This window comes from Phaseolus vulgaris, chromosome 6 (genome assembly GCF_051622355.1).
Source record: "Phaseolus vulgaris cultivar YP4 chromosome 6, ASM5162235v1, whole genome shotgun sequence".
NCBI classification, from domain to species: Eukaryota; Viridiplantae; Streptophyta; class Magnoliopsida; order Fabales; family Fabaceae; genus Phaseolus; species Phaseolus vulgaris.
Genome location: NC_143503.1, coordinates 37,271,218 through 37,288,913, shown reverse-complemented (window position 1 = coordinate 37,288,913; position 17,696 = coordinate 37,271,218). Strand labels below are relative to the sequence as shown.

At 31.7% G+C, this 17,696-nt stretch overlaps 2 protein-coding genes across 7 annotated transcripts; one reads left to right on the top strand and one right to left on the bottom strand.

Moving 5' to 3' along the window:
- Nucleotides 1-867: 867 nt before the first annotated feature.
- On the bottom strand, nt 868-5,103 carry LOC137832871 (putative plastid-lipid-associated protein 4, chloroplastic). 2 transcript variants are annotated; one of them, XM_068641247.2, is made up of 6 exons: nt 4,757-5,103; nt 4,190-4,303; nt 2,522-2,617; nt 2,357-2,431; nt 1,749-1,816; nt 868-1,193 (listed from the first exon to the last, which is right to left on the bottom strand). In XM_068641247.2, the coding sequence occupies exons 1-6, from the start codon at nt 5,039-5,041 to the stop codon at nt 1,121-1,123; spliced, it is 711 nt and encodes a 236-aa protein (XP_068497348.1). In that variant the 5' UTR covers nt 5,042-5,103; the 3' UTR covers nt 868-1,120. The 2 variants fall into 2 exon arrangements, with proteins under 2 accessions (XP_068497348.1, XP_090159684.1); XM_090303558.1 differs by lacking the exon at nt 2,357-2,431 and having other exon boundaries at nt 4,757-5,079.
- A 1,007-nt stretch (nt 5,104-6,110) lies between these two features.
- Nucleotides 6,111-16,274, top strand: LOC137832867 (chromosome-partitioning protein, putative (DUF639)). Of its 5 annotated transcripts, none has more exons than XM_068641235.2 (11): nt 6,111-6,536; nt 7,536-7,764; nt 8,883-9,030; nt 10,058-10,156; nt 10,565-10,722; nt 11,395-11,560; nt 11,903-12,045; nt 13,068-13,737; nt 14,234-14,346; nt 15,032-15,287; nt 15,737-16,274. In XM_068641235.2, the coding sequence occupies exons 1-11, from the start codon at nt 6,356-6,358 to the stop codon at nt 16,031-16,033; spliced, it is 2,460 nt and encodes an 819-aa protein (XP_068497336.2). In that variant the 5' UTR covers nt 6,111-6,355; the 3' UTR covers nt 16,034-16,274. The 5 variants fall into 5 exon arrangements, with proteins under 5 accessions (XP_068497336.2, XP_068497338.2, XP_068497337.2 ...); XM_068641236.2 differs by having other exon boundaries at nt 6,192-6,536; nt 8,875-9,030; XM_090303365.1 differs by having other exon boundaries at nt 6,230-6,536; nt 8,596-9,030.
- Nucleotides 16,275-17,696: the final 1,422 nt, after the last annotated feature.

The following is a 17,696-nucleotide window of genomic DNA, read 5'->3' as shown; positions in this document are numbered from 1 at the left end:
ACAATGTGTTTGGTTTTGTGAGTATTGTTTGTGGGGATGGATAGAAAAATGAGAGTGACACTAGTTTGAATGAACATATTTTTCACAATAATAAGAGCATCAAATTATGAACATATTTGCACAATAATAAGAGCATCAAATTATAAGAAAGAAATACTGAATTATTTCTTGTTGTGCGAAAGAAATATTGATTTATTTGAGGAAATAAAATTATAGATTTTACTATGCATTTGGAGAATTTGTAAAAATTGAATTCAGTTTATATTGATTGTGTATAATCTACAGTATAGAGTTGTTAGTAGGAAGAAGGAAAAAAAATGACCATATCATAATTGATTATATTTATAATCAATTAAGTTAACAAATAAAATTGATTATATTATATAATCAATTAAGTTAACAAATAAAATAATAACATTAAATCTCTAAAATAATAATATTATAATTTAGTATTTAATTAAAATTAATTTATAATATCATGTTATAACTTTTTAAAACTTTTCTCTTTATGTTCAAACAAAAACATGTTGATTACCATCAAATTATAATTGAGTTATTATGATCCTTTCTTCTTTCTCTGTGTCTTTTTTCTTCATATTAATCATTACATCTGCTTATGTTTTCAGAGAAAATCTTGTTTGGCATATGATTATTAAATGTTAAATATAAATATTAAATATATATTTATTTCCTCTTGCTATGTTTTCTATTTATTTATCACATCTTTACTCATCTCTTCAGAAAAAATCTTGTTTAAGATATGTCTATTAAATATTAAACACAAACATTTTTTTTCTTCTGAAAATTTGAATGTTAGCATCTCACATTATACTAAATAAATATTGGATCTGATACACTTAAAGTATATAGATAAATTCATATATGTATTCAAATTAGTGACCAACCTTTTCACTTGAAACTTTTTTTGGAGGAGTTAAATCCATAAACATGGTTAACCACTTTGAATCATACATTTTCCCACATAGTACAATATTACAAATTTCAAAGGGTAAAAGAGTAGAACTCATTTAGAGATTAAGATCATCTTCATACTTGCTTTTATCTCTTTGTACAGAGAGTGCTTGAACACAAGTGTTGCCCTGCAATGCTGACAATGCCATCATACAGGAACTCTGTAAGATGGATCCACCATTTTCAATACAAACAAGTTTCCTTTATCGCCTCTTGATACCCTGTTACATCATTATGACAATGAGTTTTTGATATCTATACCAGATGACAAGGAAAACAATTACAATGGAGATAAGTATTAAGAAGTGGATATTAAGCCTAACTTAATTTCATAATACCGGTTTATAAGGTGAGGTTTGCACGCACTTATATACTATGAAATGTCCTAATCTCTAGTTGATATGAGATCCAACACACCCTCACGCCGACACTACCAACTTGTGCGTGAGACTATATATTATGGATGATCCGATAATGACTCTATAGCAGATGGCTTGATAAGTCCAACAAACAATTGTTGAGATAGACTTGAAATGGTTCTGATATCATATTAAGAAATGAACTTTAAGTCTAACTCAATCTCATAAAACCGGCTTATAAGGTGAAGTTTACACCCACTTATATATTATGAAACATCATAATCTTTAATTGACATGAGATCTCCTACAATAAGATAAGCAAGGTCGTCCAATGGGTTCAAAAATCTTTCTCCAAAAAAAGAATAAACATGAATCCAACTAATATATTCTCTACATGAAATCTAACTGGTAACTCACCGCAGTTCTTCATCCAAATATGTTATTTCCAGTTCCCCACGAGCTCTTCCAGGTGCTTTAATAGGTATCTGCATGTGTACATTGTGATGGAATAGATCATGCTCAGAACCTATTATTTCTACTACAGGGCAGAAATATACATACATATCACTCATTCATTCATTAGGGTACTTAATCAGGTCAAAATTAAAGGGGTAGAAAACTGTGAGTAATATTTTTTTTTTTATCAACAAGAAAGAATAAATAAATAAATAAGGATCAAATGATCCAACCCTTATACATACCATAAGAAACATACATGACACATTCAAATAACCTCAACCCATGATTAAACTAACACCCAACAGACTCAGAATCTCAAGAGAAGCCTTCAAACCAGAAAGTCCAAAACAAACACAAAACTGAAGGAAAACACCGGAAAAAAAATCCAAAAACCAACATCTCACATAAACACCTTCTAATGGAATTTGTTGGAACTTATTAGATTAATGGAATTTTGCATAAAAACCTTTGCAGAATTTGCAAAACTTTACTCACTCCTTTAAATCTAATGTTAGCCAAAATAGAATTTCAATGATAACTATTGAGACTCTGAACTGAATACTTACAATGCCTCCAATTTTGAAAGTATCAAATTTTACAGCCACTTTCTTTGGATTTAGAGGTGTTAAATCCGCTGTTACCTACACAATATTGACTTTATGTTTACACAAGATTGTCAAAGTGAGAATGCATTAATAGGGAAAAGTTGTCTCAAATTTCACAAGTTTTACCTGGTTGAAGAATGGCCAAGATTCCATATTTTGGGCCCTTAGGGTATCCACATTGATTGCTTGATAATTTGCAACTGATCTCAATAACTTTGGTCTCTGTTATCACATTCTTGAAAAAGTTAACAGCCAAAAATTGGTAGATGGCAAGGTAGAGATTTTCTTAAAAAAAATCTATTACAGCATAGGAAACAGTATTGTGCACTTCCTTCATTATGAACACTAAAACATACAGAAACTAGTTTTGATACTAATGCGATGGCTAATAAATGACTGAACCACTCATAAGATGAAGTTTATACTCACTTATATACTATGAAATGTTCTTATCTTTAATCGATGTGTAATCTCCAACATATTGATCTTATATTAACTATAGACAAAGTGGGAGACCTAAGTAACATCGTTAGAGTAGGTGTGGAGCTATAATGGTAGATTTTTGAATATTCTACCTTTGGTGCTTAATCATGTATATAATGGTTAATATTATATGTTTGTATCATATCTGATAAAGAGAAAACAATTAGACAGATAATCTTAACTACTGAACAGTATTAAATAGACAATTCCATATTGTGGGGGGAATTTAAAACCAAAAACAAGAAAATCTATCTTTCTAAAATTTTCAGGTGGTTGTATATTTTTTCTACAACTAAATGTACATTTCTTCAATCAATACCAAACATTTATGATATACTATTATTATGAACTCTCCAAATCAAAGAGTAAGGTTCTTAAACTCCATTTATTGCATATAAAGTACAGGAGTTGATTGTATCATATCTAGGGTAAAATTTTATTCTCTTAAATTATTACTCTGGTTAGATTTCTATCCTAAAATATCAAATCAAGCGTTATATAGTTAAATTGATCACAACTCATAATACTTTTCTCTTTTAATTTGATTTAACAATTAATATGAACATGATTCTTTGCTCCAAAAATAACTTTTGAACACAGAAAAGAAGGAAACAACCTGCAATATGCTTGCAAACATTAGCTGCAGCATAGTATCTAACATATCTTAGACAGGGGTGGGTATATGCATGATTTGAATTAAATTATTGCAGAACTGAATTGAGATGTAAAAGTGGTTCCACTCAATTAAACTGAATTGCCAACAAATCCGGTGAATTGCATTGGACTACTCCAAATTCCTTATAGACTCTTCAACTTGCTTGAACTACAAAGTGTTTGAACTATTCTCATTAAACTTCTTATTTTATAGCATATTTTCCATATTTGTCAATTTCACAAGCTACTATTGTTGGAGATCTCATGTTTACTAGAGATAACGACATTTCATATTATATAAATGAATGCAAACCTCACTTTATAAACTCGTTTTATAAGGTTGAGTTAGGATTAAAGTTCATTCTTTAATATGACATAAGAGTCATTTAGAGTCTATCTTAGCAGGAATTTGTTGAACTTATCAGTTCACACAGACCACTCATAAATATTAGACATACACGGACCACTCATAAATATATAGTCTAATGCACGAGTTTAAAGGTCTAATTTAGGGGCAATTCAGCTTTAAAAAACTAATCTAAAGTTGAGGTAAGTGTTTTCTAAAATTGTTCAAAGTTTAGTTTAATTTTGCTTGAATGATTTATCACCTGAATATAAACATAAACATGAATTTAAGCTAGGGAAAAAATTGTTTACCTTGGTTTGCAAGATTGACTGCGATGTAGTGTATATAAGCTCCCACTTTCCATCCAATAGGTTAGACTTTAGGGGTTCCTTTATTGGACTAACTTCCTCAAGTTCGCTAGCAATCTATTCAGACAAAATTTGCTCCGAATCAAGAATAAAAATGCAAGTGAAGTTGGAAAATTGGCCACAATTCTCCTGAGAGAAAACTAATCATAAAAAACCACAACATTATTTATCAAAATTGGAGTTTCACGAACTGTGTAGAGTTCCATAGACAAAGTAAGCAGCACTACTAGTTAAACAAACCAAAAGAATACACTCATTAGTATGAGAAGTCTATTTCTCATATCTTATGAGAGTTATTTTAGGTTTATTCTAACGAGTATTTGATGGCGGTAATCAGGCTATTCACAGACATTATCAGATTATCCATAAATACATTGTCGGATGTGTTGGAGTTCACAATCAACTACGGATCAGAGCATTTCATTTCATATTATATAACTGGAAAAACTTCACCTCATAAACCCGGTTTTATTAATTAGAGCATTTTATAATATATAAGTAGACACAAACCTGATCAACCGTTTGCTGGTCTTGCAGAGTGGCATCAGCCCCTCGATCAAGCAGTGCAATGGCCTGAAGGAGTTCTTCCTTGATAATCTTGGCATCTTTCCCTTTCTTCAAGAAGGAAGTGAAAAATGAAACCTTTGCTCTCCATTTGTGAGACTGAGGGAGAAGGGTAGTGGTGGGGGTTGTTGGGAAGTGAGAAGAAGAAGAAGAAAGCTTTGGGGCATGGAAATGGGGTAGTGAAGATGTGGTGTTCAGAGTTGAAAAGAAGGAGCTTGAAGATAAGGCCATCCTTCTTCTTCTTTATCTCTCATATCATACATATCATGCACCCTCTATTTCCTATTAAACTAACAAAACATTTGTTTTTTTAAATTAATTGCCTACTAAATAATTTTACAATGTAACACAATTGTTTAAATAACAATCTTTTATTAACATTGTTTATAATTTTTTAAATTAAATTTTAATTTATCTTTTATAACCGATGAAAGTTACTAAAACATATTTTTAATTACATAATTCTTTAACAAAATTTATTAAATAATTTTTTAATGCATTAATTTTTTACTTAATATATTTATTCATCAAATGGTTACATAGTATTTTAAATAATTTACCACTTCATTTGCCTTATTAAGGTAAACACTCTAACTTTTACATTTATCTTGATTTCAGATTACCAAGCTTCTATTTAAATATATGAAAACAATTTATCTAAAATTGAAATTGTGTGATTGTGCATGACTTTAGTGTAAAAGAAGAATAACTGAAATGATGTATAACTTCAGTTAATTTTGTTTTGTACTAAAGTTTCAGTCGCACAACTCCAATTAAACTTTAATATCATGTTAATTAAAATTGAATTCAAACAATACAATTTTTTCCATTTTAGTTTTGTGTTAAAATGGTTATCCAATAACAAATTTTTCATTTAATTTCTACTCACACGAAAACAATGAAACAAGATAATGACTTAATTTAAATAAAGTCATTATAACCAAACACAACTTCTATATATTTAAACTTAATTTAAATAAAATCATGACAACAAAACACAACTTACCTATTGATCATTAAAATTATTTTTTTACTAAAGTTACTTTTTTACACATTCTAATAATAGTAAAAGTGAATTGCAAAATTTTAGTGAAAAAATGTTTTATCCATCAATAAAAGATATATATATATATATACTAAGGAAAAAAAATTGTTCTAAAATACCTAACAGAAGATATTTTGTTGGTCGTTCTAATCTTATTCGGTGTTCGGTTCGAACGGATAGGATCATCTCTTGAAAAGAACATGTGATTTTTGATTTGGAAATGTACATGTGATGATTCCGAATAAAATACTAAGTAAGGAAATACTTATTATTAATTTTTCAATAACACAATTAATAATATATGCTAATATAGATGTTTTTTCACCTAACAAGACCATACAAAAGCAGAGCAATCAGAAGAACTACAGAAGCATGAATGGATGATCTCTATCATTTTCTCTCCCAACTCTCAACCTCTTCTGTTTTAACCAGTTTTTTCTCTGTTTATTGTTGGATGCTTCTCAAAGTTTGAATCTTTAGTAGGGAACAAAAGAAACTATATGATGGGGTCAAAGTTTCCGATGACCCAGTTGGGGACATCTCCCAGATACATGATTTCTGCCCACAGAGGTTTTTGTGCATACAAGTATTCGAGAAGGGTATTCTCAGAGCAAAAGTTCCCATTCAAGTTTGTGCCACAGTCTTTAGGGGATAAGTGGAAGCTAAATGACATAAGTACTGGTATGTTCTCTTCTTCCTTCTTATGCTCAAAGTGCCACCACACTTTTTAAGCTTCTTGTTTGAGTTTGGTTAGATTAGATTACATGTGTGGTTCTTATGTGTGTTTCCAACCATGGCCAATTCACTTGCAATTCTTTTTAAATTACTATTTTTTACTAATAATTTTTCCCTCATTCATGGCCATAAGTGGCACACCTATTCTGTTGTTTATGTGCTTCATTCACAAATTGAATCTTACTATCGATGCAACCTTGCTGCATATCCATTTGTATCATAAGATGAATCTCAAATGACTTTCAATCTTACTGTACATGAAGGAATTGGTGAATCATACAGTTCAACAATTGTTTTTCTTTCCTTTTTCTTTTAACTAATTTCATGAAACGAATTGGAAAGGTATATAAGCTTAAATTGTTGAAATTAAAAGGAATTGAAGGAACACTTTTGAACTTATCTTATTTGGTTATTCGACTATTTTATCTGTCGTTTTTCTCATTCAATTTATGCTCTCTAATTGGCTATTGCATTGTTTGGTTTCCATTCTTTCAAAGTAGAGGCCTTACAAACTGAGATATAAGGTCTTTCTAGTTTAAAATTATTTTCTTGAACAGTATATATAATCTTATGATATATTTGATGCTATTTTTCACTGTGTTTCGAATCTTATCATTCAATTCAAATTATGATAAAGGATTCAAAAGCTAGTTTGACCATTCACAATTTGAATCTGAATTTGATAACCTTGTGCCTGAGTTGTTTGCTTGGTGCATGTGATTAATTGGTATTTTAGCTTTTAGTAAAATTCTAGATTATCATCATAAATCAGCTTATTTTCCAATTCTCATTATTACATGCTTTTCCTTTTTGTTTTCAAGTTTGTGAAACTAGGAACAGGTTAAAAGAGAATATAACATCTCTGAATTACATAGTGTATTTTTTCACGTGCCTCTCATTATGGCTGTTTATTTTAATAATTGAACTTTGATTTCTTTTTCAAAGGTTCTATTCAAGAAAGATTGAATGTATTGATGTCAAGGACCCAAAATTTTTTGAACGAAGTGACTTTTCCACTTGCAAAACCTGGTCAAAGTAAGAAGCCTGATCCTGAAAATGATTTTGGATTTCAATTCATGGAAGACATATTTATGATAGAGCAGACAATTGACCGCAGAACGCCATGTGGGGTTCTTTCTCTAGCTGCTGTAATTTGTATTGAACAATTCAGCAGGTGAAGACACTTAGATCATTCTATATGAAATTTTTATTGGTCATTGGGTCAATGCATTCATCAAAGGGATTATACATTAAGAAATTGTAGACTAAAGTATAAAATTGAAGTGTATTCATCAAAAAGATTATAAATTAACAAATTCAAAGTATATAACTGAAGTGCTCTATGAAATATGTTTTTACTTTTGCAATTAGAATGCATGGTAAAACTATTTATTCTCAAATTTACAGAAAAATATAGTGCAATAAGAGAAAACACTACATAATGTATATTTTCTGCTCTTCCTTTTCTTTTGCCTTCAAAATGATTATATATTGGTTATGATAATTTCAGTAGTTTCTTAAATTGTTTTCTTTAATCCAAAAATAAGAAGTGCAGTTCTTGCTAGCTATGAGGGGAGCTATGACTGAGATATTCAAGAATATAATTTTCAATTTATCATTTTTACTAAATGCATAGCTAAACAGCTTCCGTATTAGGATGTATATTACTTTTATTTTCTGGATTATATAGAATATCTGATTGGAAAAATCTGATTTATTATAATTATGTATTGGTCAGTTATTTTCATATTAGTTTTGGATTAGGCTATTATAGGATGTGATGTCACAGTTCTAGTGATATATTAGTGTTGCAGACTTCTGAAAGGGACTTAAGATGTTAGACTGTTGTTATTCCTTCCTAGTGTTTTGTAGGGAGGAGATTTTTTGTTTGGGGGGAAGGAAACCGTGTTGGTACTCAAATCTGTCTTAGAAACCAAATTATTTCTATCTTTATTTGGAATTCTGAATGTTTATTTCTCGAGTCCAATGAAGTCCCAATTCCCAGGGGCCTGTAGAAGGAATCTACAACATCAAGCACCCCGACCTCTGATCTTAATGGGGAGGGCTGTTGCCATGCAGGATTGTGATTGTGAGCTATCAATCAGTTGGCATGTGTTTGCTTATCAATCAGTTGGCATGTGTTTGCTTTTTTTAATTTAATTTCAATGGAAAATTGAATCCTATGAAGCACCATTAACGAGGGTCTTGTCTTTTTTGTATTGCATGCTTGCTTCATGCCTATCAGACTGATATAAAAATTATTATTTGACCTTTCGAAAATAAGATATGCAGGATGAATGGATTGACTGGGAAGAAAATGCAGAAAATATTTGGAGCGCTAGTGCCTGAATCTGTATATAATGATGCCCGTAATTTGGTTGAGTATTGCTGCTTTAGATTTTTGTCTAGGGATGGTTCTGCTATTCATCCTTCCCTCCAGGTATAGAATGTTGTTCTTTTTATGATATGATGGAAACCATGTTCTGAAGTTCATTTTCTGTTTTGTTTTATCAAAGTTCCTCATGGTTTCATCAGACATGCATGTGGTATTTTTGTTTTATTATTTCATTTTTATTGTTAGGGGAAAGCATTTTTTTCCTTGTTCATTATATATGTTTTAAAGTTGATGTACTGAACACAATTTTCAAATGAATAAAATAATGTTTTGTATTTCATATTGCTGCATAGCATCTGATCAACACCACTCCTCCTTCCCATACTTGTACTGCCCTTCTCTGCTCTAGTCTGTGCCAACTGCTTGAGGACCACTAAATCCTCGTTTATTAGCATGAACGAGCTGGTCAAGCATTTCATCAAATGGCAGCTAGCCATTGAAGGTGGTTCAAGCTGATTGGTTGTCTACCTCAAGAATACCAAGTCTCATGTATATGTTTGTGACATCTCCAGTTGCTGCGCACCTAAAACCTCAATGTGAATCCTCACTCTCACCAATAGTTGTTGATACCTGAGCCCTGCCCTTGTTTGATGAGCTCTTCATCAAATTTTGTGCAATCTTTACTGTATTGTTTTGGAGTCACTGGTCATCAATTTCATCAACATCAATGAAGCACATTCTCCCCACCTATCTAGTGGTAAAGAATTGTGCAACCTCCCTCCAAAAGACAGAAGATTTTAGGATGTAAAGAGAAGGAGAAGAAGAGATTTCTCTCCTATTTCTTGTTCTTTTCATCCTATTCCATAAAGATCTTTCTTTTATTTTCTTTTTGGTTCCTAACAGAAGCACACACATACCATGAAATAATTTTCTGAAAAATTGCTGTAAAACAAATTGTTTTTTTGGGAAATTTGAACAGTAAAAAGAGCAGCAATGGCAGAAGAAGCCTAACTTACTGGATTTCTTTGTTTTACTTTTCCATTTAATTATCAAATGCTGTGATGCTAAATAAACTTTATTCTTTTATTTCCAAAAGGAAAATACAATATTTATTGCTTTTGGACATCTGTAGGACCCTGCATTCCAGAGGTTGATATTCATAACCATGCTTGCCTGGGACAATCCTTATACTGATGAACTTTCCAGCAATGCAGAGAAGGCTTCTTTACAGGTTCAGTTCTTTCCTTTAGTTAATGTAATTCAGCTGCCCTAACAGCATTGAATTTGCTGGTGATTGTATATGGGAGATATAAGAAGAGTGATAACATTTTTGTCAGGAATTCTCCCATTAGTTTGTCTATTGAACTGTACCACAATGTTTGATTTCTAAGGGTGATGACTAACTGGAAAGTAGTTCACTTTTAAATGTAAAGTATATTGTTAATGATAATGTAGGAAAAAGTTGTTTCATCAATCTTCATGAATTCAATCAAATGATATCATAATAGAACATTGAAGTTGGGAGATATATTGGTTCAAGGATTTCTAGCTATTTTCTTCACCATAATTGTATTATTTCATTTTTCTTTATGATTTTGAGAGATCACTTCATGTATGTAATTTTTTGTGGGCTTAGCAGAATAAACTTGTCACTGAGGAGGCTTTTGTTCGTATTGCTCCTGCAATCTCTGGTGTGGTTGACCATCCCACAGTGCACAGTCTTTTCAAGGCTCTTGCTGGAAATCAAGACGGCATTTCTGTGAGCTCATGGCTGAATTACATAAACGAGTTTGTCAAGTGAGTTTTGATTCATCTTTTTGCCAATGATGTGATGATATTAGAAGACACAAGCAACATTTGTTTTTTACTTCCAAGTTCATGAAATATAAATGATGTTAATGGTTTTCCAATTTACCAATCTCAAATGCTTTTAATGCACAAGGTATTCTCATTTTATCTAGATAATTAGTGCATGAAATAATGAAATTTCTTTTTTCATGATGAGGGAATTAAGACTTCTTGTGAAAAGATCCTCTGAATTGTCATAATTTCATTAAAAAAAATATGATGGATGATTAGTTCTTGCATCTTTTGTTCACTTCTTTTCATAACGCCACTGCTTCAGATGACTCCTCTCATGTTTTTTCTTCAGTTTTCTAATTTGCTAAATTGAAGGTTCATGCAACCTATTACGAAATAAATTTGTTACATTATAGGTTCAGTTTAGTTCTGATGCTTGATATGTAGTAAAAATATTTGTAGTTCATAGACTTAACACATGGTACAGTTGCTTGAGTCTAGAATTGAAATAGAAAATATAAAGAGATGATATACTTGTAGTTGCATTTTTTATTTAATGGTTTGTTCTGGACATGCACTTTGTTTAATATGCTGGAATGCTCTCTGAACTTCTAAGCATTCTCTGCATGACAACTTTTTCGTGCTAAACTAAAACTGGTATTACTGTAGAGTGCGTAAAAAACAGATATCGTATCAAATTCCGGAGTTTCCTCAACTGTCTCAGGAGAGAATTTTATGCATTGGTTCCAACAGTAAGCGGCCTGTTCTGAAATGGGAGAATAATATGGCATGGCCTGGCAAACTTACTCTTACTGACAAAGCAATCTACTTTGAGGTATTTTATCCTAATGATGTTTGTTGGGTTTATTGTGTCATTCACTATCAGGTTCCCTATTGGACCATCTACAAATATCTAGTCTCACATTTGAAATATGAATGTGTTAAAGATTCCACATCAATTAAAGATATGATTAATTATAATATATAACTTGGTGTAAATCTCATCTTATAAGTCACCTTTTTAGGGTTGAGTTAAGCCTAAATCCACTTTCTTAGAGATGTTTTGTTGTTTTTTGTTAGTTATTGATCTTTGAGAAATTATTAAGACAGTTAACCATTAGAGACTGTTCACTGTAGCATCTTGTTTAATTGTTCTTCTCAAATCTATATGTTCCAGACAGTTAGCATACTGGGAGAGAAGAGAGCCATGAGATTGGATCTTACACGTAATGGATTACAAGTAGAGAAGGCAAAGGTTGGGCCATTAGGGTCCTCACTTTTCGACTCTGCTGTTTCAGTTTCCTCTGGCTCAGATACAAAGTGAGTAAGCTTCTTCAAGTATTTTTTTTATTAGTTCTAATGAGTCTTATTTGTAGCGTAACAAATTTTTTGTAGCATGTTTGTTGTTGTTCTTATTGTAATATGATCAGGGTTTATAATTAATAAATTACTGCTTATCATGTATCTTACCATATCAGGAAGAGTAAGATTAGGGATTATAATTAATTAATCATTAAACTATTAATTCTGAGATCTTCAGTTCCAATACATAGAATTCTGTTTAAATTCTAACAAACAAACAAACTAATAATGTATAATTTCATTTTCATTAATTCTCTTGTATATAAAATGTTAATTAGCTTACATGCATATTATAAACAAACTCCCTTTCCTAGTTTCCGAGGAAAGGAAGAATACCTTCTTGGGGTCCCCAATAGCTGTCTGCATCTTGTGGTAGGTTCTATCTGGATGCCCTTTGGCCCAAAGTTTTATTTTTTCATCCTATTGTTTGCCTCTCCTATGGTACCTGAATTTCCTTTTGATTCTTGATAGGGAATTTGTATTCATATAATGGTTTTAGTTACTGATTAATTATTTAGAAAGTTTAACTGATATAATGATTAATGAGTTTCCAAATCTTTGCACATCCTTGTGTTGACTCAGATGGAGGATTAAAAAAAGTAACTTTGTACTAGATTTTGAAAGTTCTATTTTTAGTTGCACAACCTTGTTGGTCCCTCGAAATTAAGCTACCTTTTTCAGCTCATAGAACTCAGCTTTATCAGAAAAATGTCTGGGTGAAAAGAGATCAAGCCCGACTAAACATTCTAAATACTCAGGTGATAAAAGTTATGGAGATTTTTATCATACTCTCCTTCAGCTTATCTCCATTTTCCCATAAGATGAAGGTGGATGTAGGAGACTTTTATCTATAAATAAAATAACTAATTAGTAAGCACCAGAGTTTTGTCCTCTATTTTCACCTGTAGTGCTTTGCTGCATTTATCATTATCATTTTAAAATAATGTATCTTCTGTTTCTTTTTATATTCTTCCTTATAGGTGGGTGCTGGAATTCATTGATTTAGGAGGTGAGATGAGGAGGGATGTTTGGCATGCATTTATAAATGAAGTGATCACTTTACACAAGTTCATACGTGAGTATGGTCCTGATGAGTATGATGAGTCACTGTTTAATGTATATGGAGCTCGCAAAGGAAATGATAGAGCAATAGCCTCTGCTATTAATGGTATTGCTAGACTCCAAGCCCTTCAATATTTGCAGAAGTTGCTTGATGATCCCACCAAACTTGTTCAGTTCTCATATTTACAGAAGGCACCACTTGGTGACATTGTCCTCCAAACTTTAGCTGTTAATTACTGGGGAGGTCCTCTAGTTACAGGATTTGTAAATACCCGCAATCAGTCAGAAACTCGACCTTCGGATGAAATAGCCGATAGCCGCAACCATGTATTTGACATGGATGGAAGTGTCTACTTGCAGAAGTGGATGAAATCTCCATCTTGGGGTTCTAGTCCTTCCACTAATTTTTGGAAGAGCACTTCAGTAAAAGGTTTAGTATTGAGTAAGAATCTTGTTGTGGCTGATTTATCACTCACAGAAAGAGCAGCAAAAACAAGCAGACTAAAGTACCATGTTGTGGAGAAGACTCAAGCCACCATTGATGCTGCAACTCTACAAGGCATACCCAGCAACATTGATCTTTTCAAGGTTGGGATGCTCAACTTGCTCTCTTGTCTCCTTTGATGATTTAAGTAACTAGTAACTACTTGATTATGATTATTCAACATTCAAATCAGATATCTATATGCTCATTCAAAAGCGGTTGTGTTTGCATGCTTGATATTGCTTGCAATTTCTTCTGATTTGGTATTACCATTATCCTTTCCACTAAATACTGGATATTAAGTTCAATTCAATACTAGTAAAAGAAAATAAGCAATATATCTTTTACCAACCACTATGGTAATCATGAAACTTTAAAATGAGGACACATTTCTGTTTCTTTTACTAATGCTATCTGTATCAACTCATTCTTACATTTCAAAGACATTTTAGTTTACTGCAGAAGTGTTCAATTCATGTCACAAGTCTTTATTAGCAATGGTGTCTTTGGCCATCATATTCCATTGCTCATTTATGTTGTCTTCTCTGAATGGGATTCAAAAATCATAAGCTCTTAGATAGTGATTTTGTTCCTGTGCAGGAGCTAATGTTTCCTTTCGCCTTGATTGTGAAAAACTTTGAAAAGCTTAGGCACTGGGAGGAGCCACACTTGACTATTGCATTTCTTGGACTCACCTATACAGTACTTTATAGGTAGATCTTCACCTCATTTTTATTATATTATTGATGGTGGTTGTTGTTTTCCCATTCACAAGCCAGCATGATGATCATTTGATAACTAGCTTTTCTCTTACTTTTTAGTTAAAAGATGATTGTTTATTTACATTTTATTTCTGTAAGACTTCCTTTCTTCATGCACCTAACCGTAATAACAGTTTAGACCTGCAGAAAATACGAGGACCATAAAAATGTAATGTAACCTTTGGTGACAATGAATTTCATGGTTAATAATAACATTGATTTGAGAATTTGGTTTTTAACCAAGCCCAATGACATCATGTGATTAATGTAATCAACCTCACTTGGATAAAAAAATTTGTTGTTGGTTGGTGAACAATAAGACTTCCTAGATACCAAGGTAGTTGGTAATTCGTTTCAAAGTCTTTGTCAATTGTGAGTGCACTACTAGAAAATCATTAAACAGAAACCAATTTTAGAGACTAAAAATAATTAATTGTTATATTAACTAAAATTAGATATTATTTTAGAGACTAAAAAAATCAGCACTCGTTGCAAAAGGGTAGGAGGAGAGGTGACAGATTTTAAAGAATGTGTTAAAGTGTTAACAATGAAGGATGTTATCAAAGTAAGCAGGGAATTAATTTTGTTTCTTGGCACTTTTTTCTTCCATGTTTAATGTTTTGATTTTCCTTTCCAGAAACCTGGTGTCGTATATGCTTCCCATGATGCTGATGATTTTGGCAGTTGGCATGCTGACAATGAGGGCCCTTAAAGAGCAAGGTCGCCTTGGACGATCTTTTGGTGAAGTCACAATACGTGATCAGCCCCCATCCAATACTATACAAAAGATTATAGCCGTAAAAGATGCCATGCGTGATGTTGAGAATTTTATGCAGCAAGTGAATGTCTCTCTCCTCAAAATACGTTCTATTTTACTCTCTGGCCACCCACAGGTATATTATTAAGAGTAATGAGAAATCTAGTTGTCTTGTGTGCATTCACACATGTTCTTTAAGAGTTTTTGGGATGCTTAATGTGATCTGATAGAACCTATAAGGCTCAGACACTCTCTTAAATAGTGTGTCCATGTTGGACACACGTATCGGACACCAACACTCGCACTCGTACGACACTCGTAGAACACGTATTTTGTTAAAAAAAACTGAAACATATTTGTGCACATAAATCTTTATTGTAAATTTATATAATTCATAATTATATAATATATAGATCCGTGTCTTCTTATCCTACAATTTAGATATTATATGTATCTCCGTGTGTGTATCGTATCAGTATCAGTGTTTGTGTTACATAGAACAGATTTTGGGACTTTTTTATTTGATTAATTTGCATGATTTTGATATCTACTCGTGTGGATGTTTAATATGGTTTTCTTTTTCAGATAACTACTGAGGTTGCACTGGTACTGATATCTTGTGCAACCATACTCCTCATTGTCCCGTTCAAGCACATATTTTCCTTTGTTCTCTTGGATATGTTCACAAGGGAGCTTGAGTTTCGGAGAGAAATGGCTCAGAAGTTCATCAAAATTTTGAGAGAACGGTGGCACACAGTGCCTGCTGCCCCAGTGTCAATTTTACCATTTCAAAATGAAGAAGCAAGATCAGAAATTTACTTGAAAGAAATTGAGGAGCAATCAAAATCACAAGGAAATCAGAGCAGTGGAAAGTCCAGGTAGCTAGTGATATACCATTTTCAGTGTTACCAACAGATAATGTAAATAAGTAAATTTTGTTTCAATTTTTTGTAAAGTAGTAACTTCTTTTTCTCCCTTTGGATTTGTTATACGGAATGCTTTAGTTGGGTAGTTTTCAGTTTTTTAACTCTTTTTCTCTAATGTTGAAGCCCTTCTCAATGTTGCTTCCCATGAACAAAATGTAAGATTAAGTACAACAGTTAAAAGGCAACTTCTTCCTGCACCCCCTCACTTTCAGGAAATACTGTTTTGCCCCTTTAAAAAATGACTTCCGGATATATTTCTGGAACGTCTTTTCCATAATATGTTTTATGAATTCCAGATTTATAAATCCGAAAATAAAAAAAATGTGTTCCAGAAAAGATGTTTTGGAATGATTTTTTGTCTTCTGGATTTTCTATTTTGGAAGTATCATTTGCTTACGAGGTGCAGGAAAAAAAATGTAGAGGTGCAGGAAGAAACACCCCAGATAAAACTATATGCCTGGATTTGTAGAGGCTTTTAGACCTCTTGAATTTTCTTCTTCTACCCCGACAAACTTCTTTCTGTAATCCATCAAATGGGTAAAATGGTCAAAATGTTTCATCTAATTTGATCTTATTTTAGAAAGCTTTTTCGGAATATATTTTAGAAAATATATTCCAAAAAATAGTTATGGAATTTTTTTTGAAAATCTTATTGGGTCAAGCTGACTTAACTAAGAAAAAGAACGAGAAATTTATTCTTTATGAACTATTGGCCCATTATGGAGTTTAAAGTGTGTATCTTTTTGGACAGTTTCTTCCTGCACCTCCATATCTTCTTCTCCTACCTCCATACACAACATGAAAATACATTTTTATCCTTTTTGTGTCACCTCATAAACTAGTTTTCGGATTATGTAATCCGGAATACATTTGAAAAAAGACTTCCGAATTACATAATCCGGAAGTTAAATAAGACTTTCAAATTATGTAATTCGGAAAGTAATCATGCATCTGAAGAAAGGCTTCCGGATTACATAATCCAGAAGCTAATTATAAATTTGAAAAATGACTTCCGGATTACATAATCCAGAATTTTATAGAAGGGTATTTTTAGAAATTTAAAAATTTATGGATGTAAGAGAAGAAGGTACGGAGGTGCAGGAAGAAACAGTCATCTTTTTGCATCAGAAATTTTTATGGATACATTTTGCTTTTTTTTGCTATTTTTTTTTATCACGACAACACATAAAAATCAGGTTCTCTACAAGAAATTGGTGTGAGCCTTTACGGTTTATATGTAAAAAAGATTTATGGTTAATCAGATACTAATTTAATTTTTTTTATTAATAATAAAAATTAATTTAGATATTAATAAATTTTTTAGTTTTTAAAATAATATTTATTTTAGTCAAATTTTTAAAATTAATTTTTATTTAATGATTTTTTTTTTAAAATATGGAATGTTGTTAAACTTGAACTATTGAATCTTGACGTGTCTTCATAATTTTTTTATATGATATACATGCTTGTTTGAAAGTATATTTTATAGGATGTCTTTGTAAAAAATCTACATCATATTTATGGGTTGGAGAATCTCAAGGAATTTCATTTAATTAATTTATTATTATTTATTAAAAAAAATTCAAACTATGTGTCGTAAACTACAATTAAGAAGGATA